At 31.1% G+C, this 22,670-nt stretch overlaps 2 protein-coding genes across 2 annotated transcripts; one reads left to right on the top strand and one right to left on the bottom strand.

The window, feature by feature from the left end:
* Window positions 1-724: 724 nt before the first annotated feature.
* LOC132311641 (endoribonuclease Dicer homolog 2-like) lies at window positions 725-9,531 on the top strand. The gene is made up of 10 exons (XM_059809648.1): window positions 725-831; window positions 1,064-1,116; window positions 1,280-1,551; window positions 1,666-2,102; window positions 2,212-2,315; window positions 3,166-3,362; window positions 4,770-4,979; window positions 6,133-6,543; window positions 7,129-7,407; window positions 8,926-9,531. Exons 2-10 carry the CDS (start codon window positions 1,071-1,073, stop codon window positions 9,262-9,264), a joined length of 2,295 nt encoding a protein of 764 aa, XP_059665631.1. The 5' UTR covers window positions 725-831; window positions 1,064-1,070; the 3' UTR covers window positions 9,265-9,531.
* Window positions 9,532-20,163: 10,632 nt separating this feature from the next.
* Window positions 20,164-22,461, bottom strand: LOC132314881 (uncharacterized). The gene is made up of 2 exons (XM_059813659.1): window positions 21,967-22,461; window positions 20,164-21,497 (listed from the first exon to the last, which is right to left on the bottom strand). Exon 2 carries the CDS (start codon window positions 21,484-21,486, stop codon window positions 20,518-20,520), a length of 969 nt encoding a protein of 322 aa, XP_059669642.1. The 5' UTR covers window positions 21,487-21,497; window positions 21,967-22,461; the 3' UTR covers window positions 20,164-20,517.
* Between the last annotated feature and the right edge of the window lie 209 nt (window positions 22,462-22,670).

Here is a 22,670-nt window from a genome sequence, read left to right as displayed (position 1 = left end):
TTTTTTATTTATTTATTTATTTTTTTGCCACTTTACCCACAATACTCTAAGCATCTCCAATGTTCTTTCATTTTAAGCTCTCAAACTCATAATTTGAGAGATGGGTAAAAAAAGCTACTCTAATGACATTTCATTTAGCCTCTCAAAATTTAAAAATCTCAAAATTTCTCTCAAATATAAGAGCTGCCAAATTTTTTTGGCAGCTCTCTGACACCAACACTCCCCGCCCCCCCAACACACACACACACAATAATATATGAATTTTCTCATATATATATATATATATATATATATATAATATATGAATTTTTGAAAAAGAAAAATAAAATTTAAATAAAAAAAATTATATAACAATATAATCAAATATATAAATTTATACATATATATATATTTGGTTCTTTTTTTATCAGATATTTTAGATTTTTTTTATTTTTTTAATTAAGTTTAATTTTAGTTTCTTTCTGACGTCTATAACTTGACTTGGAATGTATATAATATTAATATTACTGATATAAATATGAATGGTGGGAATGGTAATTAAAAAAGAATGGTGGTTGTATTAAAAAATAGCATTTTATATGAAATACACTATTAGAGTAAAATTGTTAAAATTTAACATTTTGACACTCTACCACTCGTTAAAATATAGATTTGACAGTTAAAAATAAATAGCTTTTGTCATTGGAGATGCTCCACGGTGTTAGATATATTCTCAACAACTAGTGGAGATAGATGCTCAGTTGCTACTGATACTTGCAAGAATATCTAATAGCTCACCACCGATTGATTCAAAGTACTTCTTGAATCTTCCCATCCCAGAACCTCAACTCAGTGAGTTAAACACTTTTTCGAATGTTTTTAATTTTTTTCCTTGTATGTGCAATTGGGTTTTAATTGATTTTGAAAAAAAATTATATATGTTCTCTGCTAAACTCCCAAGTCAGTGAGCTCCAAACTTTCCAGTGTCTGTGTTTTTGAATTTTATCTATTATCTGTGCAAATGGGTTTCTTTTTTTATTTTGAAATTTTGAATATTTCATGTCGTCCTGTTTCAAATTCATAGAAAAGCAATGGAATCTGCTGGAATGGAAAACAATGGAACCCAACAGGAATTGGGTATTTATATTTTTCTCCATTTTGAAGTCTTTTCCTAATTACTACTTATCTCGTGAAAAAAAAAAAAAAATGCATTTGCTTTTCATTTATGCATCGTTTTTAAATCATTGTATATATTGATACCATTATTTATTTTTCTAATTTATGATATATTGGTGTATAGGGAATGAAATTTATTCTGATGATCAAGCGAAATACTTCCCACCGGAATTGGTTAGTCATTGTGTGAATGATTCTATGAACTTGTATCATTGCTATTTAATTCAGCTAAGGCGAAACTTTGATTATGATGTCCCGCTTCATGATATTGTGTTTGCTCTGAGGACTGAGCTTGAACTTGATGATGAAAATATGACTATTGACTTGGAAGTTGATCGGGGTAGTTTGACAGTGCACGTGAAATATGTTGGAGTTGTTGAACTTAATTCTGAACAGGTAATTCATCTGATTTTATATGCTTAATTACATTTGATGTTGTATTGTGGAATAATTAATTTAAATAGAAAATATAGGTTTGGTTTCTTGACCATTAAGTTATATATCTTCCAGGTTCTTTTATGTCAGCAGTTTCAAGTTGCTATTTTCAGAGTTCTTCTTGATGGTAATTTGAAGGAATTGAATGGGGTGTTAGAGGCATCTTATTTGAGGAATGAGTTTCCACTTTGTGACTATCTGCTGCTCCCATTTACTGGCTCTCATCACAATCCACCATTCATTGATTGGAAATGTGTTAGTTCTGTGCAATTTCCACACCAAGCTCTGGATAAGAGTCACACAAATTGTTCTCTTCCCAAGGGCTATGCTCGTCTCGTAAAGACAAAGAATGGTTCTGTATGCAGCTGCATGCTCGAGAATTCTTTGGTATGCACTCCTCATAATGATCATGTTTACTGTATCACTGGTACTTTAAATAATTTGGATGGGAACACAATTCTGAGCCGAAAGAATGGACAAGTTATTACTTACAAGAAACACTTTAAATCACGGTATGCAGAATTTGTTTGTTTCACTTCCATCAACTATTGTATGGAATAGAGTTTTTTAATTTATGTTATGAAAGTTAAAATGATAGTGTTACTGTATTGCTAAGTACAGGCATGGAATTGACTTGTGTTTTGAAAGTGAATCGCTGCTTAATGGGAGACATATTTTTCCAGTGCAAAATTGCCTTTGGAAGTGTAGACAGCAGAAGGAGAAAGGTTGGATTGATTGCTCACTTCTTTGTAATTTTTATTCCTACGCGTCTCTTGTTTCCATCCATTTATTGTTTTTGCACACATGGACATGCACATACTCTGTTTTTGTTTCCCCTTGTCATGTTTGATATAAGAAAAGGATGTAAAAGGGATGCAATGCTAAATTTGGTTGTGCTAGTTTTAAGACTGGTCCTTGATTTAAATTTCTGGCATTAAATTTATAAGGGTAAGCCTGGTTTAATAACCTTTTCTGCAACTCACCCTGCAAAGCAAGTGACAATTGGCGACAGAATTTGGAGCATTTGAGCATGTAAAAGGGTTTATAAAAGGCTTTAGTGTGGTGTTGTGGGGGCAAGAGAGAAGATGACTACACAGATGAGTTGGGCAGAAAGGGTTTGTGAAGAATGTGTAAGAGAAGACAGAGGTCTTAGAAAAATTCATGTTAGGAATGCACCCAAATTGGTGCTATATATATATATACAAATATGCATATATATACGTCGAAAAAATTTGAAAGTAGTGGAGTGGATCATCCTTCAAAAGGACAGTCAATGGCTCATTTAATTGATTGGATCAAATCTCAAAAAGTTCAGCGGACAACAACATTTGACAATAGGGTATCATTTGGTCATTTGAATAATTTCATGTATTCACTAGTGGCAGATTAACAACAGGCTGATTTGCGAACTTTTAATAGTTGGGATTTTTATTTCCTCGGGGACTATTCGCAACATGATGTTAGATTTTTGCATTTTACCTAAAATTTTATGTGCATGTCCAGTTTTTTTCACTGTTATACTGGTTTACCAATGGTAAATTTTGTGGTTGATTTTTTTTTTTGTCTTCTTTGTAGATCCAAGCAATGCGTCCGTCGAATTGCCTCCTGAACTTTGTTCGGTTCTCATGTCTCCTATATCAATCGCTACATTTTATTCTTTCTCATTTGTTCCATCTATCATGCACCGGATCGAGTCCCTGCTTATTGCTTTGAACTTGAAAAAGATGCTTGTGGATCACTGCATGCAAAATGTTGTTATTCCAACCTTCAAGGTATCTTACCTGCTTTATCTCACAATGCAAAAAAAAACTATAATGCTTGTGTTAAAATGGTCAGGTCAACTTGTGCTCTTGAAGTGTTTCCTATTGAAATTTTGAGCTTTTATGCAATAAATAATATATGGTTAAAATGTTCATTCCCAGATAACTTTTCTTTCTTTCTGTCCTTTCATTCTATATATGTTGCATTTGTGTAAATTACATTACAAGCATGTATGATTACTCTGTCAATACTAGCATACATTATGTGGATGCAAGTTGATATGGATTCTATACGGTTGCAAAGGTTTTTGGAAGTCATTGATGAATAGAATGAATAAAACCATTTAGAAGCAGAGGTGAAACATTGTTGTCAGGTGTCAATATAATGAAAGAAAGGCACTGGAGGAACTTATTCGTTGTTTTTGTATCTGTTGAAAGTAGTAATTATTAACAATAAAAAATGGAATTCATAATAAAAAGAAATTAATTAAGCTGTCATTCCGGGATTTTGGTCAAATGCCTCCTTTCAAGAGAATTCAGTCTTTTTTCACATATTATTCCTCCCTTGTTGCAAATACAGAATTTTCAATTTGATAAATGCACATAATCGCCTCTTATATAGTAGCAGTTGTAACACCAACGGCCTTTATGAAATATGTGGCAATTCTTTTTTTAAATATTTTATTGCAGATTTTCAGTAGCTAAATCATTTGCAAATTATTTTTAATTGTCTAATTTCGTTTTCTATATCCTTTTAATAATTTCATTGTACCACATAAATACTGATTGAGCAATTGTTATTTTGTGGATTTATTGGGTGGTATGACAAATAATCCATGCTTAGCTAACGAAAAAGATAAAGCATTAGTTCTTCCAGAAAGTATTAACATTTAATAATAACCACATTCCCTTCTGCTACCTCATTTACCATGTTGTTTTTAATGTTCAAAGGTGGAACTTCTTTACAGTTGCAAACCATTGTAACACGACAGTGTAAACTAAAGTTAAAAGTGAAATACCATTCACAATTTCACACCATCCATTTGTTTAACTAGGACATTGTCCCTAGTTTCATTTCACCCATAACGATGACAATTTGTTTTTTCAGTGGTTTGATACTCTAATTTGATTAGGTATCGTTAACTAAAAAAATGGGTACTTGATGTACCCTGGTTTACATATTGTATTAAATAATTTACGTAATATTTGGCAAAGCATGGATCTGTTAATGGTTGAACAAATTCTTGCCTGCGTGGTAATAAAATCATGCTAATTGTAAGATTCTTATACATGTAACCTTTTTAGTGTATCTTTGTTGCTTTCTGTTTTGCAATGATGTTGTAGCCAATTTTTTCACTTAGATACGTTATTTTTCTAACTTTTGCTTTGAACTTGTGCTAAACAATCCATCTATGGTAGGTATTGGAAGCAATTACGACAAAGGAATGTCAAGAGAATTTTCATTGTAAATCACTGGCGACCATTGGGGACTCTTTCCTCAAATATGCTGCTTGTCAACAGCTATTCAAAACCTATCAAAATCATCATGAGAGCCTTCTTACTGCAAGAAAAGAAAAAATAATTTCTAATCCTGCGCTTTGCAAGCTAGGATGTGACTGCAAACTTCCGGTAATCTTTTACTTGTCATATTACTTTAATGTTTTATCTTGCTTATCATCTTGAATTTGTGTACCGATCCTTTATACTTGATATAAATATGCATTTGCATACTTAATCCTTTATGCTTGATATCCCTCTTTAAATGGACTAGTTTGTTTTTGGGCTTTTTGACACATTTTTATGGATCAAATATAAAGTTAGTTTTTAGCTGACTTCCATTTAACTTATCCTTTCTATATGTATTTGATACTGGTAATTTATGAAGATATCTTCTTCCCCCACCTCCTCTTCTGTCAGTATAGTATTTTAACCAACCTAGGAAGATAAGAAGCTTCTATTTTGATTGGAAATTTGATCGCTTGGAGTTGTTTAACAATGTTTATTTAGTCCTTTTGTAAAGCTACATCTACACATGGAAGTGTTAAATGAAGGACTAGTGTTTTTACTGCTGTCATGTTCATGATTGTTGTATTCTATTGTTGGCGAGTAATGGAAACTATTATGTATTGAATGATTATGATGTCTTTTGTTTATAATTTGGAAGGTTAAAAGAAAGGAAAATTGTAATATCAAGAGCCTTAATCTTTTGTTTATAATTTTGAGTCTACATGAAGAAACTAATCTTTCAAAAAACAAAGGAGAATTGGGAGGGCAGGGATACGAGTACTTATGATATGCTAATATCAACTTTGGGTCTATTATTCCCAAATTCAAGTATCCGCGCTCAAGAGACAAGAGACTGTTGATCAAGATCCCTTAGCATTGTAAATTGATTTATCTTATGAAGTTTGTCCTCAACTTGATTTGTTTTCTGGCTCAATTAATTCTTTATACTATACCAGCTACAGATTGGAATCAGGGGGCAATTGAAATTTTCAATGAATTTTAAGACTACAAAGTTACATTTATTTTTGAAATAATTATCTTTTGAGGGTATAATAAAATTTTGGGGGGCCTGGTTCCGCCTCTGATTGGAATCATAGCCATCAATTTTTTTTTTTTTTTTTCTCTAAAATTTCTTGCTTGCATAAAAAAAATTATTTGTATTGCTTTATCATGTTAATATTATATATTAACTTATCAAAAAGAAATGTTTATGCTATATATTTTCTGCGACTTGTACGCAAAATTTGAAATTTATATTATTCTTTTCAAATTGTAGGGCTTTATTCGTAATGAACTTTTTGATCCTAAAATGTGGATCATTCCTGGTGATCGATCCAGATATTATGCATTGGACGAAGAATTGGTTTCTACCAAGAGAAAAGTCTATAATAGGGGAATAAGGAAGGTGAAGAGTAAGAGGGTTGCCGATGTTGTGGAGGCATTAATTGGTGCATACCTCATTACAGGAGGTGAACTAGCAGCTCTATCATTAATGGATTGGCTTGGTATAAAGGTGGATTTTGTCAATGTACCTTATCAGAGGGACTTCCCTGTGCAACCAGAGAAGCTTGTTAATATCAGAGATTTAGAATCCTTATTGAACTATTCATTTCGAGACCCGTCTCTGCTGGTAGAAGCGTTAACCCATGGTTCTTGCATTCGACCTGAGATTCCTAGATGCTATAAGGTAATTTTCGTATCAACATTTTTGAGGTAAATTTCAGCAGTGCTTCTGTTAAGGGAAACAAGAAGCAGGCCTTTACTTTTAACTTTCAGGATTTTAATTTTAATTACCTTCATTAGTCACTCATTTCGTCGTATTCTCTTTAATTAGTCTCTCATTTCGTCGTATTCTCTTTAACAATGGTCTTGAAATTTTTATGTTTGCAATGATCTCAAATGGTGATAGATTTAAGATGAGGATCTTTTGTATGGTTAATGAAAAGTAGTGAGTTTTTATTTCCAATGGTATTATCAATTCCAACTTGCTTCCTTGCGGTATCAGAATTTAGCTTCCACATTGAGGATCAGTTCCCTAGGATTGGGTGATTTTTTATCAAGTATTAAAGTTGTGTTGCCAAGATTGATCTCTCAAACAGCACTAAAAATGTGAAAGATAAATAGTTTTTACTTTTGTATCAAACTACATTCTGATTTTTCCATGACACTGAAGATACACATTTTAAAGTTAACTTTTAACTTCAGCTTTAAAACTACTATATATACATCCATTTCTGTTGAGAGTATAATTCTTGTTTTGTTGGTGGCACAGCGGTTAGAATTTCTTGGGGACTCTGTGTTAGATTATCTCATAACAATGCATCTGTGCCATGAATATCCCGAACTATCTCCCGGACTGATAACTGACCTAAGGTCAGCTTCTGTGAACAATGAATGTTATGCCCTATCTTCAGTTAAGGCTGGATTGCACATACACATTCTCCATGACTCGCAAGATGTTCATAAGCGTATAATCAGCACTGTGAACAATTTTGAGCAGTTGTCCTTGGAATCAACTTCTGGATGGCAACAGGAGACAACTTTCCCCAAGGTTAGTCTTCCATATTAATTGCTTTCCTTTCTTTCTTATCAAAACATATTAACTGCTTCCCTTCTATCCTTTTCTTTTTTGCCATCGTTGCAGCATTTAACCACAAACAAGTCTTAATTGGATTAGTAATACGGTTTTTAAATTATTAGCTTAAGAATGCAGTCAAAAAGACCAGAGTTGTGTTGGAGTACAGCTAGCTCACAGTCTTGCTACTAAAACTTTGACAGACACCTGCCGAGCGGCATCCACAAAAAACATAATATTGAAACCTATTAGATTTTTATTCTAAAAAGGATGACATCCTTGCCTTTCTTCTTCTTGAAGATGAATTCATGCCCAAAATTTATTTATCTTTTTGCTTGTTTCCTCCATTAATACGCCTGGATTTGATATTGATTGATATCAGTCATAGGAAAACGAGTTGAGACTACCATTTAAGGTTATTGCATTTTAGTTTGAAAGATATGACCTGCAAGCAATCTCTTCTCTTCGCTGTGGCTTCTATTTCAAGAATTTTTATGAAGTGAAGAAGCTGGAATGTAAGATGTATGAAACTAGGGTTGAGACATATATATATATATAGAGAGAGAGAGAGAGAGAGAGAGAGTGAAGAAGGGTTGAAGAGAATGAGAGAAACTCTTTGAGACCAAGTTGGAATGTAATATGTATGGAACACTCACTTGTATCCCAAAGTTGGATGTAACATGGATTAAAATTAGGTTGAAATAGAAAAGATGGGCTTAACAAAAAAAAAAAAAAAAAAATTCACAAATTGTTCACTATGTGGCTCAAACCCCACCTCCCCTTTGAGGGAGGAGAGGTTATACCATTGGGCTAATGGCCCATTGGTAATTCTCGAATAGGCTTGGATCTTTCTTCAGACAGATCAATCTCTCTTTGCTAAATTATGTTCTTCATTATTATGCATCACAAGGAACTTTATGGCTATTATATAAGAAATTAGCAGTCCCAAGTGTGAACCCATTCCCGGGATTAGCTCATTTGCAAGAAAGACACTATATCTTACATCCATCCACCATTTTTTTGTCTAGAATGTACAACAAACTCAAATTGATTCTTAACATAACTAATCTTCTCCTCCATGTACACAAATGATATTTCGAGATGTCTTTTATACAATATATTTTAGCTAATATTTGTAGCTGAAGTAACTACTTTCATGAATATGGCAAAATAAACTAGTAAATAAATAAAATTGAAGTGGGGAAAGAGACCAATGTGAAACCCAATATGCTTTTTATTTGGTTGATTTTCGCAGTATACCTTGTCAATAGTTGTTTGACTTTGAAGCATAAGTTAGTGGATGATGGTGAAAGAATTTTTTAAAGGCTTTGATATGCATTCCTTAGTCAAATTTGAACTACATTTTTACTTTTTGGCATAATTTCACTACTTTGTTTCAACTGAAGTTTGATGATCCATCATTTTTCTTAAGCTGGCATGTTTTTGTTTGAACAATATATATATATTTTTTTTTCAATCCTGGAATGGATTCAGGTACTTGGAGATATAATAGAATCTGTAGCAGGGGCAATTCTTATCGATTCTGGATACAATAAGGAGATTGTCTTTCAGAGCATAAGACCTCTTCTGGAGCCCCTAATTACCCCTGAGACTGTGCCGCTCAATCCTGTGAAGGAACTAAATGATCTTTGTTTAAATAAGAAAATGACTTTTCTCTCTAGGGAAAATGGTACAACTTGTGTCACAATTGAGGTTGAAGCAAATGGAATCACACACAACCATTCAAGCACCGCAGCGAACAAGAAGATGGCAAAAAAACTGGCTTCCAAAGCGGTTTTGAAGTCATTGAAGGAAAGCATGTCTGGCACATAAATACCATACACATCCTTCCAGTACACAGACAAGAAGACAGCAATAAAGTTGGCTTTGGAGGCCGTTTTGAATCGATGAAGGAAAAAGCATGTATTGCGCATAATTATGTGAAGCCTTTTAAGGCACAAGTTGTGTGTTTTAAGTTAGCATTTGTATGATCTTGAATGTTTTATATTAGTGGCAGATGGGATGGTTGACAGATCATTGGACAACATTTGCAAGAGATTTGAGTAAAGGGAATCCTTCAATAGTGATGTTGGTGGGTAACTCATTGGAAAATGCTATGTTGGTAATCTTTTTCTCTTAATTCCTTTTTGGCTATGATCTGGTTAAATGCTCTTTTAACAAGAGAGATGTTGATTTTCTGTTAAGACCGCATATAAAGTTGTTGTCAACTTGTTAAGGGCAGACAAACAGATTAGAGAAGAGTGCAGCTGCAGCCATAGCCAGAAATTTAGTTCCTGATGTGGTCATATTCGGAGAATTAAAGCCTGCTGGAAAGTTGTCTCTTCTTAATTGGGCAATGTTGCCATGAAAGAACTCCGGTTCTGGTTAATTCAAAGCGGGGTATTGTGGATTGTTCTTTTTTGTATAGTCTGGTGAAAAGGAGTCGTCCACTGGTCAGTTGTCGTGCTACAGTTGTGTTGCTCTCGAGACTTGATTTCGGGGCTGGAATGTTCGTCTCTCGGCAACTGGTATGGTCTCATTTGTTTAATATATGGAGTGAGGATGAATTCAGAACATCTTTTCAGCGTGCCAATTTAACGGTAGAAAGTGTAAATCCTATGGCTGTTTTGGACAAGGTGCTCTTGGGTTATAATGAATTCTGGGACTCAAATGGTAAAAGACCAAAGATTCAAAATGCCTGAGTTCAGCCTTCTGTGCCTATCCTACTCAGTGGTTCGTTCCAGAAGTGGGTTGCTACAAGCTTAATTTTGATGCCTCTTACAATGCTATATGGAACATGGGAGTCTGTGTAGGGCTTTTGAGAGTAGCCACTTTTTTCTTCCATCTTGATAATAGTGTTGTTATTCGGGATGCTTTGATGCTAAGGGAAGGATTGAGAGAATATACATCCTCGAAATTCGGAGGATGTCAAATAGAGTTTGTGTGAATGGGATGTGAGTCTTACCACATGATGGTAGGGTATTGTCATGTAGTAGAATTCATATCTGCACTCCGTCCTCGAAATTCGATAGCTGTATCATAACTAGAATTGAAATTCTTGAATCAATGGAATATTCCAAAGTGGTAGTGAAAGGGGACTGTCCGGTGCCATCTGATGGTTTAGCTGTAATTATTTGATGATATTACTGCTTTTATGCAGAGGATTTGGGAAATTAATAATATTGATTGTAATGCTATTTCTTTTCCCTCGTGCCAAAAGAAAAACACAATTACTTCCATCCCAAAAAGGAGTTACGGTTCCCAAAAAGTGACATCCTTTTTGGGATAGAGTAAGTATTATTTTTATATTTTATGAACTGTGAAGTTCAAAGCAAACTTCTTCATATTTATTAATTTTGATAATTTGTAACTATATACAATGGACCATTTCATGTCCTTGTTATTCAGTAAGCATTGTTGGACAGTGGCATTTTTATTTAGTAGAACTCTGTATTGTATTAAGATAATATGTGAATATAAGAGTATTATGAGGTTTATATAAGGTTATGTGTGGAGAACAAGTAAACCGCTATATAGCCTATATGTAATGCCATGCATGATAACAAGGGTAAGCGAAAACGGTTAACCCCATGGGCAGAGCTAGTGAATGCCCAGAGGGCACATGGCCCTCTTACTATAATACATATATTAAATTTATGTATTTATATATATATATATATATATAGCCTATATGTAATGCCATGCATGATAACAAGGGTAAGCGAAAACGGTTAACCCCATGGGCAGAGCTAGTGAATGCCCAGAGCGCACATGGCCCTCTTACTATAATACATATATTAAATTTATGTATTTATATATATATATATATATATATATATATGTATGTAAAAAATTCATATAATGCCTCCCTTAAAATTTTTATTTTTTAAAATTATCTCTTAAATTTTGTATTTCTTCTCTTTGTTACTCTTTAAATTCGTTTAATTTCGTTAAAAAAAAAAAAAAAAAAAATCTTTTTGAATCAAAGTTCAAATTTTTTTCTTTCAAATTTTCTCATTTTTCTTTCCTTTTTAAAATTTTTGTTAACTATTTATCTTTATTAAATGACTCAATGATTGACATATTATTTTAAGTAATTTTTCTTCTTTTGTCTCTTGATTTGAAGAATCTATATTTATTGTTATGTTACCCTAACCCTAATATATAATATTCTCTAATAGGGTTGGCGGTGTTAGGTGGTGACTAAGTCGGAAAACTTTGAAGGGAATGCATGAGGACTCGTCGGAGTAACTTCTGGATATTTTCCTTATGATGAGGACTAAGTCGGAAACTTCGAAGGGAATGCCCTAGGACAAATGGTGTTTTCAAAGTCCAACACAAAAGAACTTTAGAAAATTTTACATTCCCATTGGAAATTTATGAAAAACATTCAATTTTGCATAATTAGGAAGTAAAAGAAAATTTCTAACCCATCCTCATCATAGGAAAATATCCAGAAGTTGCAGCAATCACCATCCTTACTTTTTATTTATCTTTTTAAACTTCAATACTTTTATAAAGAAGGGAAAAAATGGTTAGGGCAAAACTGAGACTGACCTTCGTCTCCATTGTGTTCTCCCTATCTATTTTGTTTATGATTACTACAAATTAAATCTCAATCTGTGGGTCTATGTCAAGCATTTTAGATATATAAATATAAATATATATATATATATATATAGAGAGAGAGAGAGAGAGAGTTCAGTTTTTAGATAGAAAAGATAAGGTGAGAGGGTAAAGTTGTCAGTTTAATTTATAAAATAAATAGATGGAGTCCAAGAAGAGAAAATGAGCCACACCGAACAATTGTATTGCCTAACCGAATAATATTTAATTGACTATTTATATTAAATATAATTAAATGGAAGGTTGCATTTTCTTATTTGTTGCATAATTGACTAATTAAAAGAGTAAGTCTAGCAATTTACTACAATTATTCGGTGTAAGAATCATTTTTCGAAAAAATTTGAGAGCGCCAGTAACAGCTCCCCACAAACACAATTATTCTCAACTAGTTTCATGTTTTAAAAATATTGCAACATTGTTAAATATATCACTAAATGTTTTACTCAATAATTTAGTGTTACCCCATCTACCTCTCAAAGTGAATGGTTCTCAGTTCAGGTCTCTATAAGAGTAAAATGTTTACCTAAAGTGAATGGTTGGTTTTTTTATTTTTATCATCTTTAAATCAATTAAATATGAAGAAAAACGTATATTGTCAAATAAAAGCTTATAATCCGTAACATGTAATCCCATACAAGGATAAATTTTCTTATAATTAATTTTCTTCGAGACATAACAAAGACAAGCTCTTGATTAATTGTTTTAGTAGACTTTAAATATTGACTTCTTAGGTTGCAAATTTGTGGGCCTCTTTTCTGTAAAGCTATTGGACTTCTTTTGTATGGCTATAGGCCTTTCCGGGCTATGATGGCCCTTTAAGTTTGGCCTTTGGGCCTTCAATTTTTCATTTAGTAACACAATACAAATTTACAGAATCAATTCATTTCTCCCACAAATCAATTGATAATGTGGGAGTCAATTGTTGTTTGATAAAATTAAAAATTATGTACGGAAATTTTTAAATGAAAATTAAAAAATAAATATTCTTTTGAATTTTCAAAGTTCAGCCGTGATAAGTGAAATTTCCATCATTTACAAATTTACTTCATATTAAGTGAAACTTACAAAATATTCAAATTACGTTACCAAACACACTTTATTGAAAAAATGCTTAATTCATTTAAAATGAAGGCTCGATTAAATTATCAAACGGCACTTTGCCGGAAACAATAAAATAAAAAACAATTGCTCCTTCTCATTTTCTCCATAGTCATCTCATTATAAAGATTAAAAATAATACAATCGTTAATTTAAATTATAACTTTTCTTTAGATACATTAAATTGAGTGTAAAAAAAATTTCAATCTCATTAACTAATTTTACTACAGTATAAGATTGGCATAATAGCCATGATTGTTCAAAGAAGTCATCTGCTATATATTCATATATACCTAGACAGATCTATAGATTAAAAATCTTGTGAGATAATAAATGTCCCATATAAAAATAATCTTTATATTTTCGTATTTTTTTTTTATGTAAATAATATCTCATCAGCACATAAAAATATTAGTTGTAAATGTATTTTTAATAAAACTAACAACATATAAAATAAAAAATGGATAAACATTAGAACTGTCTTTATACTTTTATACACCACTTATTTCACTAATAGAAAATAATATAATTACTAATCAAATGTAAAGTGTTAAGTACTTTTTAAATTTAGCTGTGTAGCGCATTTGAATGTTTTAAAGAAAAATTATGTCGTTTATTTATGAGAAAAAATGAAAAAGAGAGTTGTGAGTTGTCAACAGATCGGATTTGGACCAGATCGGGCATGATTCAATCCGAATTCAATAAGCATTTTACTCAGTATGATCCGATCTGATAATTCGACGAATTTTTTGCGGGTGAATCAATATCCAGTTTGTTAATAAACGGATATTCGATCCGATAAAGGTATAGTTTTTTAATATTAAAAAATAATAATGTCAAAAGAGAATAAACAACAATAATTAGAAGAAAAAAAATGATAGAAAACAAAAGATAAATAAAATATGAAAAGTAAAGAAAAGAAAAATAGATCATTTACTCTTTGTTAATGAATAAAAATTATAATATTATTAATATGAATATCAGGGGATTTGTTAGTATGTGCCTATAAGGGTAAGAACATTACACTATGTCCATATAACATTATGAATTTTTTTTTTTAATTAGCTCTAATACAAATTTGAAAGGGGTATATATATATATATATATATATATATATAATATAAAATATTATTATTATTATATATATATATAATTTTATTCAAATCGAATCAGCATAATTCATATCCGATCGATTTGTTAAGCTAATGAGTTAACAAATTCATATCGTACTTAAATTATTAAATTTTTTGTTCAATTCATATCGGATTAATCGGATCAAATTTGGATTAGAATCCGATCCATTGATAGATCTATATGAGTACCATTGGTTGTTTGTATTTGAAAAAGACAAGTGATGATGTTGGAGGAAGGATACTCTTCTTTAAAGAAATACAATTTTCGTGACTCACCTTCTGGGAGGTTAGTTCTTCATCTTTTTTACATTTTGTCAATTTTATAGTCAATTTTCCCCCTTGATAATTTTATATTTTTGCTAATTATATTTTAGAGAATAATTTTTTAATTTATTATAGTAAGAATTTGTAAATTGTTACCATTAATTAATTATGTAATCAATTTATGTTAATTAATGTATGAGTGAGACAATAAATAATCCTCAAGTTTTTAATAATATATGTATTTTAAATAAAGTTAGCAAAATATAAAATTAAATAAGGGATATAATCCTGCTTATTCAGGAGGAAGAGGAAGAGGAAGAGAAAGGAAAAGTGGGAGGAAAAGGAAATTATTGACTCCACCAGTGTGACCAAAGGGACTCATTTTTCTTTGGTTCTAGAATGTTCTTTGCTTGTGCATTTCCTCTCAAAGCCAATTCCTTCAGGCCTCGTTTGGATTGAGGAATTTGGAGAGAAAAAAAAGGGAAGGATAGGAATGGGTGTGTTTGAATAGAGGGAATAGAAGAGAAAATAAATGATTGGGAAAGATTTGAAGGGATAGCCTATCCCTCCAATACAGTAAAACCAAAACTTTCTAATTTTGAGAAGATTTGAGGTAAAAGGAAACAATTTCAGTATAATTTATGAGAAAGACAAAATTAGCCTGGAATATTTTCAGTTTGCAGTTGCAGAGAGAGAGAGAGATAGAGAGAGAGGGCAAGTTCAGAGTTGAGAACGAGAGAGAGATGGAAGCTGAAATGATTTCAACAAACCCATCAACAGGAATAAAAAATTCACCGACATACTGGGCTTAAAAAACACAGGCAACCCAAAATCGATCGCCTTAAGCAGCGAATGCTTCTTCTTATTTGCGAACAAGAAATTCTAAATCCCATTAAAAATCTCAAAACCTAGGAACAACACAATTAAAAATACCCATATAGAATCAAAAACCAAGGAAAAAGATCCATATATATATATATATATATATATATATATATATATATATGTACATACTCTAATTTGAGAGATACACATACTGAAATATATGGGTTTTGAACTTCAGATTCTTGTAGATTTTGTAGTTTGCAATTGCACAGAGAGAGAGAGAGGGCAATTTCAGAGTTGAGAACGAGAATAGAGATGGAGGCGATTCGTGAGGATAAAATGATTTGCCCTGTATATATATATATATATATATATTCTGGTGGCCATGGTTAGTTGATTTAGAAAATAAAAAAAAAATTAAAACAAAACCCATTACATACAAGTTAGCAGTTGCACAGAGAGAGAGAGAGAGAGAGAGAGAGTAACGAGAGCATAGATGGAGGCATTTGGGGTGGCTGAAATGATTTGCCCTTCTAACCCCCACAAAAAGGGTAAAATAATAATTTTAATTATTATTTTTTTTTTTTCCCCTCTGTGTTATCCAAACAAGAATATTATTCATTCCTTTCTTTTTTTTCCTATCTATCATTTCCTTTCTTTTCTTTTATTTTCTCTTCTCTTATAATTATTTCATTTCTTTTCTCTCCTATGTATCCAAACGAAACCTCACAAAATTTCAAAGGAAAATAGCATGGTGGTGATTCCGCAAAATTTTATAGTCAATGGAAATCAATTTCCATGAGTTCTGTTTGGTCGGTAAGTAAAAACAATAAAAGTAATTAGTTTTGAGTTCAATTTATTTTTTTTGAGAAAAAAACGTTTTAAAAAATACTGCCCAATTTTTGTGTAATCATAAAATCCGTTATTTGAGAAATAGCATAAATGTTCGATACATAATGATAATATAAATGTTGGACCTAATTCCTCCTTCTATGACGTGTTATTTTAAATTTAATAGTAATTTTTTTTAAAAAAATAAGATGATTGTCGTTACATAATGACAATATAAGCGTTTGACCTGATCGCCGCTCACGTTTATTGTCTTTTATTTTTAAATTAAATATTATAAAAGACATGTAAATACAAGAGATATTATTATATTTATACTGAAATACCAACCCTTTTTATACATTTCTTCATATCATTCTGCCATTTTTTTTTTTTCCCAATCTTTTGCATATTTTTTCTATCTCCAACAAAAGAGAGATAATCGTAAATTTTATTGGTTGTTTGTATTTTGAAAGACAATTGATTTTGTTGCATCTTGATATGAGAGGACGCTCTTTTCTGAAAACAATTAGTGAAACTTATTTTTCTTAAAGCTGTCAAATAATTGCTGACTATAATTTATCAATATATATAGTGTTGGAATACAGTATATTTTAACCTCTTCTCGTAAATGTACCCCTTTTTAATAATTTCTTCTCAACCTATAATCGAATTTCATAAAGTATCAAATTTAAATACGACCGAATAAGTACTTTTTTTTTATGGCAAGCAACATAGATAAAAATGAATTTTCAAACTAAAAACACAGTTATATTAATTCTCCAACAAAATACAGTTATTTTTTCACTTAATATTAGGGTTAACCGCAAAAAAAAAAAAAAAAAAAAAAAAAAAAAAAAAAAAAAAAAAAATCTCAATTTTCACCATTTTGCAAATACTTTTCTGGTGATATAAGTAATCCCCTTAAATATTTGAAAGTTGCAATTTACCCCAATATATTAAATTGTCGTTAATATACATCTAATTAACCATTTTATATACCTCTCAAGGCATGAAAAACAAAAATACACTAGTTATAAAATTAGAGAAAAAAAGAGATATATATATATATAATAGGAAATATAGATAACCCAATTATATTGCAGGTCAATTTATAGATTTTAAAATGATCAAACCCTATTTTAATTAATGAAGAAGACTATTATATAGTTTAGATTTAAAAAATGTCAATTTTATGTGAAATTAAGCAGAAAATAAATAAACACGTATCAATCACACACAACAAGAATATTCAAATTTTTACTTTATATATCCAAAACTAGGACTACGTTCAAAAGTTGCAAGGATTTTACTATAATATAAAAAACAACACATGATCAGAGTGAATAAATATTCTCGCACTAGGTAATATAATAAGTTAGATCCGCAAAATTGAACTTTAGTATACAGTATTTATCAGGTTTTACATTACCTATCACCTTCACTATTATGATGGTATGCAAACGCAAAGAGTATCTACGTATTTTTTTTAAGGATAATGAGTAGTTTCACCCTACTCACCACTTGTGTGTTTCAATAACAATTTACTACATCAATTTTAATAATAAAATAATTCACATCCTCCTATATTTTTTCGGATCAACTATTGAACAAATGTGGGTTATTTTTTTATTAAAATTGATGTGGTAAATTATTATTGGAACACACAAAGAGTGAGTAGGGTAAAACTACTCATCGGTGAGTAGTTAAGTATTATCCTTTTTTTAATAGTTTAGAAAAAAAAAAATTGCAAAATTATAAGCTCAGGATAACTTTAAAAAAATTTGTGCAAAATTCAAAAATTCAGAATTAACTTTTTACAAATTTGTGAAAGTTGAAGGTTTATTTTTTTTATTATTATTTTTTTTCAAGGCAAGAAATTTATTTATTTATTATTACTACTACAATAATTATCTTCCTCTTCCACTTCCACTACTTCCACTTGTTGGACGTAAGAAAAGTGGAAGGAAAAAGAGATTAGTGGACCCCACGAGTGTACCTCGAGATCCTTTTTGTTTGGTTCTAGTATGCTCTTTTCTTTGGCGCATTTTTTTTTTTTTTCTCAAAGTCCATTCCTTGGTGGCAAGTTTGAGTAGAAAATAAATTGTGGTCCCGCTAAAATTGTGAAGTCTGTGTCCTTTCCACTTATGAAGCCATGAAATGGGGTATCACAATATGACAAACTGTGTATCCAAACAGTTATTTTAAAGTTCTTGAAATCGGCAAAATTTTAATTCAACTTTTCAAATGAAGTTGAATTACTGTTCGGTGTGTTTTCAATTTCTCAAAACAAATTTAAAATCAATATTTTTTTTTTTTGTTTTTTCTTTTTTGGTTTTTTCAATTCAAAATCATGTATGAGACTATAAAATTTGATCCTTACTTTATGAGAGGATAATCACACTTTACTTTTTTTTATGTTTGCATTTCAATATTAAAAGAAATGACAATTATAATTCTAACTTTACAAATAAATAATTATTATTTTTTAAATTATGCAATTATCCTTTCACATTTTCTCTATTTATCTCTAATTTTTAATGTTTTAAATCTCTTTGGACGAGACTAAAAAAAAGTTGGATAAGTTGTCTTTTTTGACTTTATCAAAAATAAATAAATAAATAAAAATAAATAAACAACCATTAAAAAAAAAGTTAATTGCATTAAATCTCCCTTAACTTTCTTTTCTTTTTTAAAACACCCCCTCAACTAACACTTAACCTCTTAAACTTTCTAATTGTTGCAAACCGTTAGATTGCTGTCTAAAATTTAACTATAACTTAAGACATGTGACACACATGACCTTGCCCAATTTTAAAATGCCTAAAATACCCTTGACAGTTAAAACCATTATTATAGATACATGTACACTATATATCCATGTTGAAATCTACAATTTTTGTTCAACAACAAATCTTAAGAATTACTATTTATGTTCAACAATAAATCTTAATGATTATTCAGCTTGAATCAATTATCTTTTTAATTTGATTGGGCACCAGTTCATTTGTTATATTGCTTCTCAATTCTCATTTATGCTTGTTTTATTTATGACAGTGGATTACTAATTATGTAATCCTCAGGGTGAAAGCCTCACAAATTACTAATTTTATTTTTTTGTTAACGAATGGTTGACGGATTGTACTGAAATGCAACATTTTTATAGTTCAAGGGGTATTTTTAATTTAGGGAGATTTCTTACAATCCGGTCATAGTCGAGGGGAATTAATGCACTTAACCGCTAAAAAAATTATCTCTTTTGAATTAGAAAAAAATCCCAAAAAATATATCTTTACTAAAGAAATTATTCCACATACCTATTGAAAGAAAAATTATGTTATTTATGTACCAAAAAAAAAAAAAAAAAACAAATGAAAAATATACTCTAGAGGTATTTCAGTACCACTTCTTGAAAGGGTATGCTAACTTTAGTGATAAAGCTTCCTCAGGAGGAAGAGAAAGGAAAAGTGGGAGGAAAAGGAAATTATTGACTCCACCAGTGACGAGAGGGACTCATTTTTCTTTGGGTTCTAGTATGTTATTTTCTTGTGCATATTCTCGGGAAGAGAAAGGAAAAGTGGGAGGAAAAAGAAATTAGTGACTCCACTAGTGACCAGAGCCAGAGGGACTCATTTTTCTATGGTTCTAGTATGTTCTTCTTTTTTTTCTTTTTTTTCCCTAAATGTTCTAGTATGTTCTTTTCTTGTGCATTTTTTCTCAAAGTCATTACGACGCAAGTCTTTAAAACTTAACAAATTTTTTTGAGATCTTGCAAAATATAAGTCATCATTAATTTATAATTTTGTTTTATGTAGTAAAATAATGTTTGCTCGTCCGGAACCTGCGATCAAGTCGGTGAGACCTGATATTATACTGACACTAACATCTGTCAAAGTTAGGTGAGAAAAATATTTTTAATCTCGAATAATTGTGTGTGTCGTTCCACTATCTGCAAGACATATATCTTCATCATTTATTTTGGAACCAGTCATATCCATTCGTATTCATGCAAATTTATTTATTAGAAAACAAACAGTTATAACAAAAGAAACTTTAATACAAACTTGAATACTAAAAGAAAAAAAAACTTTAATACAAGGAAAATAAAAACTTGTTAAAGATAACATAGTATAAAGAACATGAAATGAAAATAGGATTAATTCGTGTAGACATTTCCATCACCAATCAAGTGGTCAATCTTTCTATCACGGTCCTCAAAAAAATCTGACACATTCAGATTTGTGACGTCTACTGGCTCATCATGATCAATGAAATTCTTTTCTTTCTATTTCCCCTTTTCTTTCATGGAGGCCTAGTAAAGTTCAACAATATGCTTAGGCGTACGACAAATACTTTGCCAATGCCCTGTCATTCCACACCGATAACAAGTATTATCAAATGCCATGAGAGGTTGAGCCATATCCTTCCTTTTTACTTGTTTCATTTCATTATAGTCTCTCATTTGGGGATATGGTGTGGATCTCTGATTGCGAAGGTTTGAGGATTGATATCCTCTACGGTAATAAGAGTAATTTGTATCACGACCATATTCATTATTATGGTAGTTATTTTTACCACGACCGTATTCATTATTGTGGTAGTTATTTTGACCACTCCTGTATTCATTATTATAACTATTTCTACCACCACGATCATGTCTACCACGTCCACGGGAGGCAACATATATTTCAGGGATCGGTGTCGATCCAGTTGGGCGGGACTGGTGGTTTCTTAACAAAAACTCGTTATTTTGCTCGGCCGCAAGTAAACATGATATCAGCTCTGAATATTTTTCAAATTTACGCTCTCGATATTGTTGTTGTAAGGATACATTCGAGGCGTGAAATGTGGTGAATGTTTTTTCCAACATAAGTTCATCAGTGATGATATCACCACACAATTTCAATGTAGAGCTGATTTTAAATAGGGCAGAGTTGTATTCAGCCACAGTTTTAAAATCTTGCAACCGCAGTTGCTGCCAATCATCCCGAGCTTTTAAAAGGATAATTGTTTTTTGATAATCATATCTTTCTTTCAAATTTTTCCACAAACTCAATGGATCTCTTTCAGTGACGTATTCCGTTTTTAGCTCCTCGCTAATATGGCGACGAAGGAAAATCATGGCCTTCGCTTTATCTTGTAATGATGCATCATTTTCTTCTTTAATTGTGTTTCCAAGACCCATGGCATCTAAATGGATCTGAGCGTCCAGAATCCAAGATAAATAATTTTTGCCAAAAATGTCCAAGGCCACGAATTCCGGCTTTGTCAAGTTTGACATTTTCAGAATAACTATAACAACAATAAAAGAATACAATTTAGCATAATATTAAAATAAACATATATCTTAATAATAAAATAGCATTAAGTGAAACAATAACATAACAAGAACTACTAAAATTCTAGTATAATTAAATAACAAAGGCGGTAAAACTAACCATAGTGAATTATTAAACATTAAAAGTGGTAAAACTAGCCATAAATTATTAAATAATAAAGGCCGTAAAACCGACCATAGTTAGTGAATCATTAAATAATAAAGGCGGTAGAACCAACCATAGTTAGTAGATCATTAAATAATAAAGGCTGTAGAACTGACCATAGTTAGTAAATCATTAAATAATAATGGCAGTAGAACCGACCATAATTAGTAGATCATTAAATAATAAAGGCTGTAGAATCGACCATAGTTTGAGCACATATATCACTTAAGTGGACAAATTAATTCATGAACAATAATCAATAATTAAGATTTTCTTACCTTTTAAAGTGAGAAATACTATTTCTTCAATAAAGCAAGCAAACCCAATAATCTATCAAAACTAATATCACAAGAGAGATATATAATTGAGATAGAAAGAGGGAGAGAGAGCTTCTTGATCAGGTCTCAGATAGTTAGAACTCGTGCTGATAACGTATTATAATTTTATATATTATAGACAGTGTAATAGAATATATAAATAGAGAGAAAAATAGAGGTAAAATAAAGTAATATAATCTTATACATTGATGCTTCCTTTTCTTTCTATTTCGGACTACAAGGATTATAGACATGTATAGGCTCAAGGATGAGCTTCTAATGTAAGCCAAGATAACAAACTTGCTCTCCACTCCAAGGGATGTCATTGATTATGTGAGCAATGATGCAAGTTACAAGTATATCATGTATATATATGTGGAAGACTACTGATGAAAGAAAGAAGAAATGAGTGGAGAGAAATAAAAGAAAAAAACAAAAGAAAATTAAATGAATAAAAGAGGTGACGTAGGAGTTTGGGAGTAACCAACAAGAAAGCCAAAAATGAGTGGAGGGAAAAGAAAAGGTTTATCTTTTATTAAATATTTTAGTTGTGTTTTATTACTAAATTTTGAGGAAGCTGTCCGATTGATTTGTAGATTGTTATTTCAAAATTGAGAATTAATGAATGAATATTTCGAAGATTATGAATTTAATGGCAGTGAAAT

This window comes from Cornus florida, unplaced genomic scaffold, assembly GCF_030987335.1.
Source record: "Cornus florida cultivar Cherokee Brave unplaced genomic scaffold, ASM3098733v1 CherokeeBrave_3.0.0_Hap2_Chr06, whole genome shotgun sequence".
Lineage (NCBI taxonomy): Eukaryota > Viridiplantae > Streptophyta > Magnoliopsida > Cornales > Cornaceae > Cornus > Cornus florida.
Note: the sequence above shows the minus strand (reverse complement) of the source record. Positions and strands in the feature narration are given on the sequence as shown.